The sequence below is a fragment of the Copidosoma floridanum genome, unplaced genomic scaffold (assembly GCF_036245765.1).
Source record: "Copidosoma floridanum isolate Cflo_tuat_1 unplaced genomic scaffold, Cflo_Japanese_pri ptg000007l, whole genome shotgun sequence".
Lineage (NCBI taxonomy): Eukaryota > Metazoa > Arthropoda > Insecta > Hymenoptera > Encyrtidae > Copidosoma > Copidosoma floridanum.
Genome location: NW_028321884.1, coordinates 8769440 through 8786272, shown reverse-complemented (window position 1 = coordinate 8786272; position 16833 = coordinate 8769440). Strand labels below are relative to the sequence as shown.

The following is a 16833-nucleotide window of genomic DNA, read 5'->3' as shown; positions in this document are numbered from 1 at the left end:
GGCGCTGATTCAAATAATTATTGCTATTTACAGTAAAGTCATTTTATTAGTTATAAACCAGCCGCAAATAATCTTATGAATAGACAATAAATAGTTGACATTTTTTATGCTACTTGCGGCAAGTTTACAATTAATTTACAATTCACATTAGTTTACAATTAATAGATAGATAGATCAGATGAATAAATGTCGTGACCGGGGTTCCGACGTTTTTGCCAAATTTTGCCGTTTTTGGGGTTGTTCGTTGTTGGTTGTTGCACGTACGTGACGTGCGTCGCGTCGGCGTAGTGTCGTGGAATCGGAATTAATTTTAAAATAGGTAGGGGAATTAGTACAGAAGAGTGTTTGGTTATAGTTTGTGCTTATAAGGTTATGTCAGTCATCAAATCATGTTTATTTTCATGAGATAAATTGTCGTAGGTTTGTTGAAAAACCCTGATTCATTATTGAGTGTTGATTGTTAAAAATTTGACAGTCAACATGCCGGTCTACGAAATGCCGCTTCTGCTGAAAACAATGGCAAAGGTACGTGGTAAAAATGGGTGATAGTAATTTTGAGCCAAATATTAAGGCACCTTGAGATTTGAGTCGTCTTATTTTTGTTTTTCAATATTTGCAGCCGCAAATGATAGAAGTTTTGAAAAGAACAGCAGAAGGAATTTTTCAAACAGGGGGATTTATCAAGAAAATTGATAATTTGGGTAAGCAGCCAACACCATGGAAGATGATGGACAATCAAATAGCTCACAGAGAAGCACAGTAAGCCTTGTATTTTTGTAAACTAATGCTCCTGATAAAATGTATTCTCATCAGTTGAAAAATTATTTTTGTTCTAGCTACTTTATTTTTCATTTTTTTGCACCACCAGCAAAACTAGAATCACTACGTAAAGAATACAATAGAGATGTTGATATACTTAAAGTGACGATATTCACTAGTGAAGATGTAAAAAGTGTCAAGAAATGTACCCTTCATGAGGAATTATTGCCGCCAATGTATAGGTAAGAAAAAAAATCTTATGATTAACCATATATTCTATTTTATGGTAACAAAAATTAATTTGCTGCTATTCTCATAGACCTGATGTACAAAAAATGCTAGAAATTGGAGCTAAACAAAAGGCAAAGACAGAAAAACACAAGTTCAAGTTCAACACAGGATTAGATTACTATCCTTTCCAAAGATAAGTTTTGACAGTGTGTCATTTTTAAAATAATGTTTTGTAAATATATTTGTAGTATAGTAAAATTAACATGAAACAAAATTTTGCAAAAAAGTTACTTGGATGGATAGACAGCTGAAATAAAACGCATGGCCGTAAATTATTTTTTGTCACGTTTATTATGGCTATTGATTATAACATAAAATGCTTCAACGATGATTTTTTAAGTTTCATTGTAAATGTATATAAATATATATATTTTTCAAATTAATATTGCCAAACTCATCTGTACAAAATACTTAATATAACATTATCAATATATTTATGCTCTTACTTAAAAGTAACATAGTTAATCATTTTTTTCATTTTTTTCATTTTTCACATGATTGTGTTGGTATTGCGTAAAACTATTTTCGTTGAAATTTTATATGTATGGTATAGTTGAATTTTTTTTTTTTTTTTTTTTTTTTCATGCAACGATCTACGTGCAATCTAGATGAGAAAAGAGCTACCCTGATTGTGTCGCTGTACACATTATTTGAGAAAAATTGAAATTCAAAAACTGAATTGAAAGAGGAAAAAAACTCCAAAAATATGTATAACCTAATCAAAGTCCATTTTCCAAGACGATAACTCTCCAAAAACTTTGCAGTCATTCTGAGAAGCGAAATGAAATTAGAAAAAAAGTGAACGTCTCTGATACGTAAAGGTTTTACAGAATGTCACCCATCACTCAACCGTATCCCTCTGTTATCTGATCATAGGTATAAAAAAAAAAAAATGTTTTCAACATGTAAAATCACACGTATGTATCCATATTCACGTATACTTTCCAACCGGAGGAAAATATACTAAATGTATATATATACACACACACGAGGCGCGGGGGTCCCCTTTGTCTCCCGGTATGTTATTGCAAAGGTATAACTGCATGTGTATGATTTCTTTAAGTGTCTTATATATTATTTATTTCGCCCCGCTAATCATCGCCTGTGGTCTACATGTGCCGAGTGTTGCCAATATTGATGCCGCTCTGGGTCGCGCCCTTGTTGCTGCCGTATTGCAAGCTGATGATACTCTGGCCGGCCTTGAGCTGCTCCTCCGTGAAGTTACGGATGTTTTTGTCGGCCTCCTTGGGTCCGATGCTCGGTTTCCCGTAGTTTTTAGCCTGAAATGCACAAATAATACAATTTACAATTTACATTTTTGTCCCCGATTTTTAAATACAATTTTTTTTAAGCACTCCCTCGACATGGGGCTCATTCGTCTCGCAATATCATGTACTTTGAGGGAAAAATCACTTGGGAATCGGTGACAAAAAAAAAGGTATTTTTCGTGGATTTACTCATTTGTGCATGATCGGTAAGTCAATTCAATTGAAGTATAGGTAAAAAAAATCCACAATAACCTTGCGGCCAAGAGACTGGAGGCATATGATGACGGCATTGAGGTTCTGCCTCTCCATGAGATCGACGGACTGGAAGGTCTCCTGCGAAGGTACGCCCAATTCATTGGCCACCCTCAAGAAATTATTGATGTTTTCCATGCGCCTGAAAGTTTGGTCCGAAACGTTGATTCGTTTTACAGAGTCCGGTTTGATGCAGTTCGACAATCTGAAATAAAAATTTCGTCAAATCCATTGTTCTTATGTTCATACAAGCGTGTTTGTACATATAGTATATGAATAACAAGGGTGTATACGTACTTGCAGAGAAGAGTTCCGTCCGCGAGGACATTGAAAAAATTGTCCATATCACCGCTCACGTTGATGTTTTCGTCGGTGATCGTCTTTATCCATTCCAAGCATTCTCGCGCCAGCTCTACGTTGTATTTGCTGTTGATCTGCAACAAAAACGACAATAATCCTTTATGTATAAGGTTACACAAGTATAGTTGTATAACGTAGATAAGGTAAGTACTTATTATCATCGCGTGTCATTGGTGTTTGGAAATGCTACGAGAAAATTATTGCCGATTTTTGTAACATAATCTGTATGAGTACACGATACGTGTTCTACAATAGGTTGATAATACATGGATGGACTAATCACTTGGAAGCTTTTTATTACAATTAAAAAAAAAATAAATAAAAAAATAGCTTTCGATAAATGTATCGGTTTGAGGGATAAGATCATGAAAGACCAATTGTTCTTGATCGTGGATTTTGTTGAAAAAGGCGTGTGGTCAATACAATAGGGACACAACTCGATGTAAGAAAGATAAGCACTCTTGTAAAAATAATATGATGTATAAATTTAAATGTACGATCGCCAGTGCGACGCGATAAAAACATACACCCATCGAGTTCGGCTTTTATCGATTATGATATTTTACAATATCCGACAAATGGTTGCCGATCGAACACATCGTACATGTATATAATATGTTTTACATTGAAAACGTTATTTACAACATAATCCGCGATAATGTATCGAAGATACGCAAATTTACGCGGAAGACGTAAAACGCCCGAGACAAAAATCGAAGTGACCTTTTACCATATATATATATAATATGTTGTATATATGCTCCAAGTAATAATAATAATCTCGCGATATCAGACAGGGAAAACAAGCCTACATGTACAATCGTGGCCTTTGGGATGATATACTTTTCTGTTCTCGCTGAAAATAACGTTTAATTTTTTCTTTCGCAACAAACATCCTCCTAATCGTCCACGCGTACAGTGCAAATAAATGTTATCTCAGCCGATCGTTTCAAATGCGTTACTCGGTGAATTTTTTTTTTTTTTTTTTATTGTAAAATTTACACACACATGTAGGGTAAACGCGGGATATTATTTTTTCCCGCTGCAGTATAAGGAGAAAAAAAAAAAGGTGATTCAGCTTCCACGACGCGATCGAGAGTCGCACTTCCGCGTCCGACCACATAATGTAAATATATATCCGCTCTGTTGGCGGTACAAGACAATATGCTCGTACGGAGGAGGTAGACCGAGGTGTGAAGCCGCAAGCTAGACTGTAGAAAAAAAAAAAAAAAAGAAAAAGAAAAAGAAAAAAGTTTCCGAGCTGTACGAAGGGAAAGCTCGAGATTTTGAAAAAGTCAGATGGGCAAAAAATTAGGGAGGTACTTTTGTCGCTCTCTTTCTCTCCGCATGATGTATACGTATACCGGTTTCCGTCAGGGTATATGTTAATCGGCTGTTCTATGATTATGACGGCGGGGAAGGGTATAGAGCGACACAAAAGGAAGTTACGAGAGGATGGCGATAAAACTCCGCATATACTTTTACAAACGTAACAATAACTGAAAGCGTACACATAACTATAATACTTATATGCACGTTCCGCTGATTTTCGTGGCGAGTTTTGTCCGTTCGTGCATTTAACGGTATGTACTTGAGCTTTTCAATGTTTATTGTGTCATCGGGGACGAGAAAAATAAGAGAGGAAAAAAAAATAATATCGATGGTATCGCCCGGCGATTTATATAATTTTGAAAGTGGCAAAGACAATAAGGGACTATATACATAATAACATTACAGTGAAACAATAACGAAACGAGTTTAGGAATCGATGATGTGGTATACATGTATACTGTTGAAAGAAATAAATAATCCACGCGACTAATTATTATCCGATAACGAAGCGTAAACGAAAATAACTCTGCACATGGGGGGGAAAGCCCCACTGTGCGGTGAATATAGAAATCGTAGTCGAAGACGAAAACATTTAGCTAAGTTACGTATATACGTGCAATTATTCATTAACGTCACAAGAGAGAGAGAGAGAGAGAAAGAGAAGCTCAACTGTACCGCCGTCAATGATAAATTATGCAGAGACTCACGTATAAGCATATGCAATTATATGCTACAGTAGTTTCACGTCTCGTTTTCATTCCATTGTATACGTACGCGTAATAAGCGTATACACACGCACAATAGTATAAGTACATAGTTATACGCGTACAAATCACTTGTGCGCGGAGAGTTTTTCTTTTTTTTTTTGTTCGCGCTCGTCTACATCTCGACAAGCGTCGCGGGTATTTTTAGGCGTTAGCTAAGCGAAGCGGCTTATCTGCGCTCGAGACGCTTATTTTTTTTATCAATTTTTGCTTCAAAGTCCTTGTGTACCGATATCTATACGTATTATATGCGTGGCTGTTAACTGTGCACGATAAATCCATCGATAAATCGGCAAAAAGAACGCACGCACTGCGCGACTGTTTCGCAAAGCAATAAAGTACTTTAATAGAAAGAGAAGGGGGGGGGTAGGGGAAACTGAATGCACATCCGTACAGCGCAATTAAAAACGAAAAGCTCCCACAGTCGCGTTACTGTTGCCGGTGTCATGTTATACATACAATAAAACCCATAAATTATACATGTACGTACTTTGCTGCGTTAACACGTAAATGTACGAAAGCTCGGATGTATCGCTGCACACCGCCTTTTTTCTTCTTTTTTTCAAACTCGCAAAAATAAAAAATATTCGACTCCTCGAGGATAAAAAAGACGCGGTTAATCGATCTATTATTGGTTTCAACCGATCTGGGTTGATTGGCTGTCATCGTCATGCGTACATACCCGTACAGCTATGTTTTTTTCATTTATTTTCGGGGCTGAAAGGGAGGGGGGAGTTGATCGTTAGCACCGAGTGAAAGACGTTGTTTTATGAAAGTGTATCGTTGTACCCATCAGAGCTCATCAACACCAGAGAGTATACGACGGAATTCGGGAATTTTTTCTTAATTTTAACGAGCTCAACGCGACGCGTGACCTCGACTATTATATATCACCAGGTGCCCTTACCGATATGACAAAAAGACACGTGGGCTACATTAGGCGCTCACTCTGTTTAGAATAAATTGTTTACATGGTAAACGTGATAGTGCAAGGGGTAGCCGATTTTCAACCGATCAACAAACGATGTTCCCGAGAAATCGTGTCGGGTGCTGGATAAAAGACGAAGAGATGATGACAATTTTGTCAATCCTTTGGCTATACATGGGCGTTTTGTTTATTTTCATGAGGATACATAGATTTACACCGGAAACCGTTGAATATTGGCTATGTAGCGTGTATGTTCGCATCATGACATCATCACTCGCACGAGCGCGCATTAATTTACTAAAAACGATGACGCGACGATGATGTCACGCTGTTCATTGCGCTTGGGAATGTTACTTAAATTATTTTTTTTTTCTTTTTTTTTTTTTTTTTTCCACGTATGTGTATGAATGTGCCTTTTTTTGCTGCTTTCGTCTTGAAAATGATAATTTTGTATTATTTCGTGATTGATTCATAAAACATTCATCACGAAAATCGAAAAAATACCATGAGTCAACAGCTCAGCCTTTGCACGTATAAATATACCTGACACAACCAATCGAGGAGTCATTAGGTATGTATACTTATGTGCCCGAAACGTGATTTTTTAGTATCATCATATATTTAAAAAAAACAAAGGAATAACTCTTGGTAGCAGTTATTTAAATATATGTTACACCGTATACTCTCGAGTCACTGTGGAGGCGAAAAGCACTCGAAAAGTTATATTGATATTCTCTGACGCCTACGCGAACGTGTTTATCGTACGGTTGAATCAACGCGCGGACCCCCTTTCTCTCCTTGTACTTGCACGATTGAAAAAAAAAAGTCGCCGATCGTGATTCGATTTGAAAAAAAAAGAAACCTATACCACGTTTACCGCAGCTGATGCAGCGTTATAGCAACGGCGTATATACACCCAGCCGCACCTCTTGTACGGGTCAGAACGATCCTTTTTTTGGGCATACACGCAATTTCCCCCCCAAAGGATCGTCGCGCTCTTCTCTTTCGTCCAACATATCGACACCCGATCCCTATACGGATGCCACACTAGTTACGTCACTTTTAGCTTTAGCTGTTTGCGCGAGGCGGCAATTATGCGTCGGAACCAAGTCGTCCCCGCTAACGATCTATAACGATATGTGTCCCTACTTTGCTCGGACCCAATTGCCCAATTCGCTGCGTGTGCGCCTTTATTTACGCTCCCCCAGCAAAAAGAAAAAAAAAAGGGCCCAAAAAAGGCGTCGAGATTTTTCATGCGCCGAAAAAGGCGCGTTTCGCAATTCCTAAAAGAGGATAGCGCGTCCCCAAGGTCCCGTACATGTATGTTTCTCTCTTTCTTCTTGCGCAACGAGACAGACCGCCGGCCAATGATGCTTTTAAAGCACCGCAAATTGTGCGTAAAAGACGCGTGAACTCGGCGAAGGCCGTGGCCTTATTGGGTATATAATATAACGTATGCGCTGCTGCAAGCCGATCCTTAAAAGAGCGCGAAAGGAGTCTCTCTCTCTCTCTCGCTTTTATAAATATATACATAATATAAGAAGGCGGTTCACTTGCAAGTGCGTATATACTTATATCCATCCGCTTTTTCTCTCTCGTTCCCTTCGATCATGTGCACCACGAGGTGATGTGTACATGTGCCCGAATGAGCCTCCATCCGACAGATTGAGATGTGCCAGAGAGAGAGACGCTGCGTGGCGCTGGCCTTGTTTTTTTTCTTCATTTTTTATTTTTTTTTTATTTTTACCCTCTCGCGGCAGATAAATCGACGCTTACTTTTTTGCACTGGCTCGGAATTTTTACTTTAATTGACCGGATCGACGACGGATGACGAACGCTCCGAAAGGGATGATACACGATACGATTTTTCCCCCACGGGATATATATCTTTTTTTTTTTTTTTTTTTTTACTCAGAGTGTAGGTACAAGCAGTGGATTTAATTTCGCAAGCGAAGCAGGGGAGCCACGACGCTTTGTATCAAATTATACACCATCCCACGGTAATGCAACGAGAGATTTACGCGTATATAATTGACAGGCAGGGTCGATTGAGATGCGCTCATCGTCTAATTTTTTTTTTTTTTTTTTTTTTTTTGTTAATTTCATATGATTCTTTGGTATAGGTAAAACAATACCTTTTGCCTTCAACTTACAGTACAGTATATTAATCATGTTTTTTTTTTTTTTTCATCCGAAGGAAAAAAATTATAATTCAATCGGTTAGTACTGGTGGACAAAATATAAATCTGTTTTGCAAAAGGTATGATGTATACAATATTATATTCTTTCTGCCAGTGTATCATAATAATAAGCCTTGTGCACACAGTCAAGACAATGTACGCCATATATTATGATGTAAGATACGCGTGTGTGAAATAAAAAATAAAAAAAATTTTTTTTTTCATAATTCCTCCAAGGCCGAGCAGATGACTCGTTTTCTGGCCGCGGGAGATAATAATATTATGTACAGGTGATGCGGTGATGGCGGTGCAGGCTTCGTTTTCGTGGGGGAGAGAAAGCGAGAAACGAGCCTTGAAGATGCGTCGTGTCGTCGTTGAGTGTATATATACGTGTCGGGAATATCCCAAGCCGGTTTTCGGGCCCAACATTGTTTTGTCACTGTGTATGTAGGTAATATATACATACTACACGCGACAAGTGAGAGTGAATATATATATATATATATATATATATATATATATATATATATATATATATATATATATAATATAGTGGGTAACTTAATACGCATAGGTGCTCGGGAGAGAAACTTTTCCCGACTCGCGAGAGGATTCCGAGTTTATGCTCTTTTTCCTCCCGAAAAGCGAATTGTTTTATTCAATTGGTCTCAGCGCCTCTTATTTGCGGTGACGATTTTACTGCGCGTACAATTACGTATATACGTATACTTGCCACGCGAGTCTCCAGAAAATTTATGCCTTTAATGCCGATACTTGAGATTTTCCTAGTACTATAATAAGTATACGACCCCGTGGCTGAAAGTAAGTTTGGTGTGCGTATTGTATATATGCCATTATTTGTAGGATACGGCTGTTTCAAGGAAGTATGGCACCTGGCCGGTTCTCTGTGTATATATATGTATATACACATTCGGCTTTTGGTAAGAAAGAAACACGACAAAACAAACAGTACGAGGCTCAAGGGGTACCTACATCAGAAGAAACCATCAGGAAAGAAGTTGTTTCCTCTTTTTTTTTTTTTTTTCAAGTGTTTACCGAATAAAGAAAAGCTAGTTTTTATTTTTTTAGTGTGCACAATTTGATACGCGCATGCGATGGAAAGAGTCAATGATTGAAATTAAAAAAAAACAATAAAAGGCTGCAGGACACTTAATCTCTCTTTGTGGCTTTCTTTGCAACCCAAGTGCGGTTATCGTAGAAAAAAGTGTTTGCCACGCCAATGAGCACCTATAGTGTTACTTTCCTCGTCCATCCCAGACAAATGTTGAATAAAACGCAAGAAAATCCGATCGTATGTAAAAAATAAACAATAAAAGTAAAGCGAGATGAAGAAATAGTTTCCAGTAGCCACGAGGCTTGCAAGGTGGGGCTTATAGTCAAATGAGAGATTTATGTTGTAAAAGAAAAAGAAGATGAGTCAGAGCCTATGGTTCCCTGGGACGCACACCAACGTAGGTACACGTTCTCTCTTATGTTTTCACCAAACGCTACTATTTACCGGTCTCCCTCTGACGTAAGCGCCGATCGTTAATTCCGTTTTGGGTTATACCTACGCTATACACACAATTACTCCATAGCTTGTTCTCGTGAACGAGCGCGTTTGTTATGGCACAACTGCCCCGATCGTCATATCTTTTCTGAATAAGCCGTAAGTGCGACGATTTATTCGTATGTAGATCGAGGGATGCGAGCTCTCGGTGCTTCTTTTTCCCTTCCACATCGGCGTCCTCGATTTCGATCGCTCGGAAAATATCATCAACATTTGGGTCGTCTTATCAGATTTTCGTGTAAAAGTTATCACAATTGATTTTGTGGGAGGAACGATAATCGAGGAGGAGCTTTAATTTTGAAATCAAGCAGATGTCGTTAACCGACAAAAAGCTACTATCCGTCGATTAAAAAATGTGTTGTAGTTAAGGATGATGAAAAGAATTTCGAACGATATGCATGTACCTGTTTGACTGATAAGTGCAACGCGCGCCTTATCTCTTGTGGATTCGTCACCAAAGTGTTTAATAGATAGAAGGGGGGGGGGATATAATCGCTGTCAGTTAAAAGTATTCCCGCGTCTCGAGTGCGGAGAAAAAGTGCCGTCGTCGTCGTAGTCGGTCTCGTTCGCGATTCGATTTCCAATTGGAGGAGGAGGAGGAGGAAAAAACAACCAGTACCGATACCCAACAGAGTACTTACTCGCCGATGCGTAATGGGAAGATCGCATTGACCCACAAACATTTTTTTTTCTTCTTTTTTTCTGTATAGGTGTTCGATTTGATCAATTAAGGTTCTTCGGACGCGCGTTTTCATATACGAATGATCGGACATTCACATCGTATAATATAATATATTATGATTACACCTGTGAACAAAAAAAAATTTGCTTCTTTCGGTCTCTCACAACGTGGAAAGAAAAATCTTTTGTTCGCAATCTCGTTGAAAGCTTGAAAGCACACACTTTGATTCACGATGAGCGAGTATTTTATATTTTCAATGAGGCACGTGTCATGCTTAAAAGATGCGCTACCGTGGCAGTCATTGAGTAATCCTATTGTTCGTTTCATGGGAGGCACATAACAACAGACTGTATACTCTATTGTGAAGGAAGTGATTGAATACCGATCCAAGACGGCACTACTAGATGATATATATATATTGTACCGATACGTAAAGTTTTTTGGAGACTTTGAACGTTTTGATGGTAATATATTTTTTCACTCCAACACACATCTTATGGAATCTGGCAGGAGAAGGGCCAAGAAGATCGGTATCTTGCAGGGAGCACTTCAAGACTCTTAACGAGCCAAACGCGGGCGCGGCTCGTCTGGTAGATGAGTCAAATGTATATATACAAATATGCGTGTGTGGGTTACGTGTATCTACTACTAAAAAAAAGTATTTCATATTTACCCTGTTTATGAGCACATCACGTACATTTTCTATCCATCTACAACTATACTTGTGTATTTCTCGCGATCAAAGATACGTGTGGTTGGGATTGAAGTGGTGGCTCTTGGAGTTGTTTATTTGAAACGTTGAGCGAGCCATCATTTGTTTCGGGTCGATTGTTTGACGAGCGCTTCAAGCTATATACATATGACACCTCGAATATGATGCGCGCTTGAAAACCTTTAATGTAAAGGATCACGTACACTCTTCGGATTTTTCAAAGTGCAAAAAAAAAAAAAAAAAAAAAAAAAAGAAATCACGTGAAAGAAGTACAAGTGCATGTGTATGTATTTTGTAGATGTAGTGAGAGTCGCGCGGTGTTATCTCGCAATACTTTCGGCGTTAATCATTCGAGATAAACCTCGCACGTGCGGGTATGTAATATATACACACACGACAAGAACTTGTTGAAAAATTCGCCAGTGAATCGCGTCTACTTTGCAACTTGAGTACATATTATAATGTTATATACATATACCTATACATAAATTCGTGCGAGAGGACCGCGTCTCGTTTAATTTATACGAGCACCAAACGGCCCCAAGACACCCGACGCTCGTGGCGTTACAATTTACGCGAGTCAGCGCCACGTTTCAATCATTTTGTTGTTGTTATTATTATTATACATCGTCGGTTCCGAATCCTTTGAAACTCGCCGCGTACACATTCGGAAAAGCAAAACCCTCGCCATGTCAGGCGTGATTGAGCTCTCGCGGGCAAATAAATTACCAAGTAGGTACAATGGTTCGTTGTTTGAAACAAGGGCCATTTTTTATTTTTACCTCGAAACAATAAAAAAAAAGCCTCCGATCAGGAGGCGAATGTAGCATTGAGGGAAAAATTCTACAGCACATGTATGGGTACAGGCAAAGGTGCGCGTAAAACCAGAGTAAGTATGAGCTGAGAGAGAGAGAAAGGGGGAGCCGAAGCGATAAACAAAGCAGCTTCGGAATGCGCGATCGACTTTCATTAACCGGTCGACGGTCGAATCTCCCCACGGGCTGCCGGTAATGGGTGACCGGTAAGCTAATCTACCGATTTCTCGGGCCCTCTCCATTATGTACACGCCACGGCCGGTGCTGCACAATCCGCGAGCGTACACGTATATATAAACAAAAGAGGGGCGGTACGTAATTGCGGAAAACGAGCTTTTTCTTCTTCTTTTCTTACCTCAAAAAAAACGGTCGAGACCTCGTTGGAATCAATTGGCTATTGTCAAAGATGAATTTCGTTTTTGTACATCATCAGATATAATAGAGCTTTGACGTATATAATACATCGCGCACAGTGTTTGCCGATACGAGACGTTGAATTTCGCGTTCGCGCAAATGGTAAGAAAAACGACTTTGGCGAGCTAATAATAGCCCGCGCCGCGGTGCACATACACGACTCATCGGCTCATTTCAAAGCAGTGCATGCATGGAGAACGAAAAAAAAAAAAAAAAAAAAAAAAAATGCACGCGGTGACGCAATGCCTGCTGGATAAAGGTACACATGCACGGAGTTTATACAGCCATTTATGTGATGCACGCGCGCGCGCGACCTTTAATATCATTATACGTATATATACCGCCATACCCGTATATATATATACGTGTGCCATATCAGGGGAATATCAACACTATACAGCTGGGGACCATTGAGTGGATGTGGACCTGTATATATATACCACACTCGCAGGAGACGGTCGGCGCGAAAAAAGTGTACCAGGGCCGTCGGCTTTTCGTACATTGTGTATATGATATATATATATAAATTTCTGTCCCTCCTCCCTGTACAGCTTATTGGACTAGGATAAGTAATGCTTCTTTTTATTTTTTCTCTCCCTGCGTGTGATGATGCGTGATATTCCCCCGCTCCTTTGCCTGATGCTTCTCCTTCATTTTTTCCTTTCGTTCACATATTTTGTTCCTTTAGGTGCGTACAATACCTTAACACACACGTACGCGAATTTTCGAGGATCCCGAAACGGCATGTGCGCCGTGCTCTATATATGTTATATATTACATATACATAGGTACGTCGAAGGAAGCAGCTGTTGCTCGCGCGCGGGGCCGGTTTTGTGCGGGGACTTGTACCCATATGTTCCGTGTTTTGAAATCGTGTGTGACATTAAAACAATCAATGGTAAAAAACAAAAAAAAAAAATAGATAAACCGTCTTTTTTTGTTGTTGTGTTATCATCGCGGATGAAATATGACACGTCGTTTCCCCCCGTCCCGCCGGATTATTCGCTGCTGCGCCGCGACAGCGCTTAATTAGCTCAATAGCCGTGAGAATAGCTTTTTTTTTTTTTTTTCTTCATTTTCGTTTGCCCTCGTGAAAAATAAGCTCGCGTGATTCGTAAACACTTTTTTCCAGCACTTTTGCGCTCAATCGTTACGAGCATTAAACTTTTTAATCGCCCACGCGGCACATTAATTTTACCATCGGATACTCCATATGTAAAACGTCTTTTCACAATATTGTGCATCCATACCTATAATACATAGATCGAAACGATCATCTCTCGGATTTGCAATTAACTGTTATTACATAGCATGCACTGGTATATAATCTTGAATCATCATGATTATTCTTTTTTTTTCCACTAAGACGGAGTGTGTGAGTCAATGCGCCAACAATGCAAGAACAATATACGACACGTACACGGCTGTCCCTTAAAATATTTTTTCTTTCTCTTTCAAAAATCATCATATATTTTATACAGTCCTGACTGAATAAACGATTGTACCGTTGTTGTTGTTGTTGTTGTCATTACTTTCTTCATCAAATTGTGTATTTAATTGGTCGTTTGGCAAAATTATTCGACGATAAGTAATATCATAAAAATCAACAATGAGCCCAACAGGTGGGTACTACTGGGTACAAATCATAAAGGTGTTGTCAATACGCAAGGTTATTTAGTCTCGGACGACGAAGACGATGGTTCGACGATTAAAGCTGTGCCCACTTGCTTGTAATGTATACACATATATATATATATGTACATGTTCTTATATCGGTATTTATGATTTCAATAAACACTCGGGAGCCTCTTTTGTACGAATAGATTATTCACGCGGACAGCGTCGTTGTACTTTCAATTATCGTTTACCTGTCGTCTAAGGCGATGTTTGTGCAATAAGTATAGCGTATTCGCGTGTACGGAAGATCAACTGGAAAAGCACAAATCAGCGAAACGAGAGTGTCCGTTGTATCGTTTCGGGGGGGCCGAAAAATGTTCCACCCGGTTTTTTTACATATATACGTATAGTATATGGGGTATACGTGGGCCCAAAGTGGGTCAAAGAGTTGTCGCCGTTGCGGTGATGGCGTGGCCGGTATAATATATATACATACACGAGGCGATGTGTATTATATTATATGATATAGGAGAGATTAATACGCTGCCGACCGAATAAGTTGCAGGGCATAATCTTCGATGCGCCCACACCGCGGCCCGAATAACTTATCTGATATATTATATACCTACGTGGCGTCCGAGCTTGATAAACACCGAGGATACACACGTTGAAAATATTCATAGAGCATTTTGCACAGATCACCGTCGTGTATATATATACTTATGTATGTACGTGTGTGTGGGAGGCGGGGCAAGGTGCTCCGAGTGGATAAGATAAGATAAGGAAGCGCAAAGTGGGTTCTAATGCCAAGTGGAAATGAAAAGTAAAGATATAATAACGTATAAGCGTATCTCTGTGCCACGATTTCGATTTATACGTTATACGTTGGGTGTTTAGCTCGTGTGTAAAAGTATTGTGTATTGCGAAAAAAAAGCGCGTTGCGTGAGAAGATTTTCAGGGAAAAATCGCTTCCAGCTTGAACCGAACTAATTACCGGTCCCAACGAAAGACCGATCCCCCTAACCGAGACGTAAATTCGTTTTGAGCAAAAGTGGTCTTTAAAAAAAAAAAAAAAGGGCACCAGATCGGTAAGAAAAGAAAAAAAAGTGAGGTGAAAAGGTCGAAAACTTACTTTGCGCTGAGCTTCGGCGGCGAATCCAGACTTGGTTGCTCGGTTGTTGGCCATCGTACTATTTTTTAAGTTTTTCTTTCCACAAAAAAAAAACAAACCCAACAATATACAAAAATGTGTACCTTGGCGAGGAGGTATAACGAAACACCAAACTCAAGCGAGAGCTTATCGAGAACGTACCGATTTCCGCACGATCGAGCTACAAGTATATAAATATACAGATGAAACTATAAACTTGCAAGTACTATGTACGATGTAACGAAAACAAAAGTACAAGTGCAATCGGAGAGAGGGTCGCGGGCGAAGTTAACAGTCGGACGATCGCGGTTCGACTATTACGTGCCGTTCGCTCCAGCAGGACGGCCAGGCTGTACGAGTAATTATGTATATATATATACATGTGCCGTATACTCCCGAGCGCCCCTCGGCTTTTTCTTCCTCCTCTTCTCTTCTTTTTCTCCTATCCTTCTCCAGAGCACATTGGAGTCCCTCTTTCTTTCTCCGAGGCTGATACGCTACTATATTATTATAGGCGTATAATATATTGCTTCATCGGCCACGAAAAGGGAATTTTACCAATGCCTACAAGAATACGTATAGGACGGTTGGGAAAAATTATTCACGCAAAAAGACACTCAGAGTCTTGCCGGGCTCCAATGGCCCCGCACACTTCATATATTATGTACTTGCAGCTCATTCCGATGATGGCCTTTGAGACACATTTTCGTGCATATTGTACATAATATCTACTTAGGTCCTCCACGCATCTTATTTTTTTCTCTTTAGGCGTAAAGACATCGTTGATTGCTCGTCATTGTCGTGCGCGCTTATCTACACGGGCATGTGACTTTTTGCGATTACGCACGTGTGTTGGGGGAAAAAAAAAAAATTCCACCGATGTTTGTCATTCGGTTCTCGATAAGACTTCTTGGTAATAACAATACATGGTTTGATCATCGATTGGTGTAATGCGGACTCACGCGATGCTATTTCAAATTAAAAGCAACCCATTTGTGTATAGATACAATTATATGTATGCGTATATATTATGTGTATGACTAAAGTTGGATTTTGATAGTCGCGGGTGGATGACGTCAGGCTCATTTTGGGCCCCTTTACACGTGTCGATTAACCGTGTACTGTATATATACTCGAGACGGCGGTGCAAAAACAAGTATTTGCTGTCCGGCTGTAACTTGGTTGTTGCGAGCGAAATAACAATAGAATCGAGAAAACGATCGGTATGGCGATAAATTAATATGGCTGTAGGTGGCTGCATGATTTCAGTTGGATCTAATTTAGGATCGATCGTTATTGCTTAAACGAAAGTGTAGATATATGTATATATTATATACACGATCATTATAAATGTGCATGTCTTTATAAACAATTGTTGAGTGCATTTTCTTATGGTTTAACGAGAGGCGAGCGCGGGCGCACATACATTATAATATAAATATGTAGTGGCATGTATTCCTGATCGGTACATAATTAACGCAGGCCTACGGTGTTCTTCCAAACTCGTTGAGGTCACGCTTGTTTTTGTAAAAACTCAATCACTATTGTAGGTACGCAAGTACATTCAGCGTTTTGAAATTTAACGTCTAATATGTTATAGGTGACACAATAGCCGTGCGTATGTATCTCTCCCTCTCCCTCGTTATTTCGTGTTAATCATCTCTTTCAGCACGACTGGAGTCATACAGGAACGACTTACACTCAAAATTTTTCGAAATTTATCTATATATTTTACGAGG

The 16833-nt window shown here is 39.3% G+C and overlaps 2 protein-coding genes across 2 annotated transcripts; one reads left to right on the top strand and one right to left on the bottom strand.

The window, feature by feature from the left end:
- Positions 1 to 181: 181 nt before the first annotated feature.
- Positions 182 to 1374, top strand: mRpS6 (mitochondrial ribosomal protein S6). Its single transcript, XM_089588674.1, has 5 exons — positions 182 to 319; positions 421 to 525; positions 620 to 759; positions 837 to 1001; positions 1079 to 1374. The coding sequence occupies exons 2-5, from the start codon at positions 481 to 483 to the stop codon at positions 1185 to 1187; spliced, it is 459 nt and encodes a 152-aa protein (XP_089444800.1). The 5' UTR covers positions 182 to 319; positions 421 to 480; the 3' UTR covers positions 1188 to 1374.
- A 387-nt stretch (positions 1375 to 1761) lies between these two features.
- On the bottom strand, positions 1762 to 15422 carry Chd64 (transgelin calponin-3). The gene is made up of 4 exons (XM_014363902.2): positions 15077 to 15422; positions 2868 to 3004; positions 2571 to 2775; positions 1762 to 2330 (listed from the first exon to the last, which is right to left on the bottom strand). The coding sequence occupies exons 1-4, from the start codon at positions 15128 to 15130 to the stop codon at positions 2160 to 2162; spliced, it is 567 nt and encodes a 188-aa protein (XP_014219388.2). The 5' UTR covers positions 15131 to 15422; the 3' UTR covers positions 1762 to 2159.
- Between the last annotated feature and the right edge of the window lie 1411 nt (positions 15423 to 16833).

What these genes read in the sequence shown, in the direction of transcription:
- mRpS6 (XM_089588674.1), top strand. Translation starts at nt 481, where the DNA reads ATGCCGGTCTACGAAATGCCGCTTCTGCTGAAAACAATGGCAAAG. An exon ending in ATAGCTCACAGAGAAGCACA is followed by an intron (nt 760 to 836) that starts GTAAGCCTTGTA and finishes TTTTTGTTCTAG; the next exon opens with CTACTTTATTTTTCATTTTT. An exon ending in TTATTGCCGCCAATGTATAG is followed by an intron (nt 1,002 to 1,078) that starts GTAAGAAAAAAA and finishes CTATTCTCATAG; the next exon opens with ACCTGATGTACAAAAAATGC.
- Chd64 (XM_014363902.2), bottom strand. Translation starts at nt 15,130, where the DNA reads ATGGCCAACAACCGAGCAACCAAGTCTGGATTCGCCGCCGAAGCTCAG. An exon ending in CCGCCGAAGCTCAGCGCAAA is followed by an intron (nt 3,005 to 15,076) that starts GTAAGTTTTCGA and finishes TTTTTGTTGCAG; the next exon opens with ATCAACAGCAAATACAACGT. An exon ending in GACGGAACTCTTCTCTGCAA is followed by an intron (nt 2,776 to 2,867) that starts GTACGTATACAC and finishes TTTTTATTTCAG; the next exon opens with ATTGTCGAACTGCATCAAAC.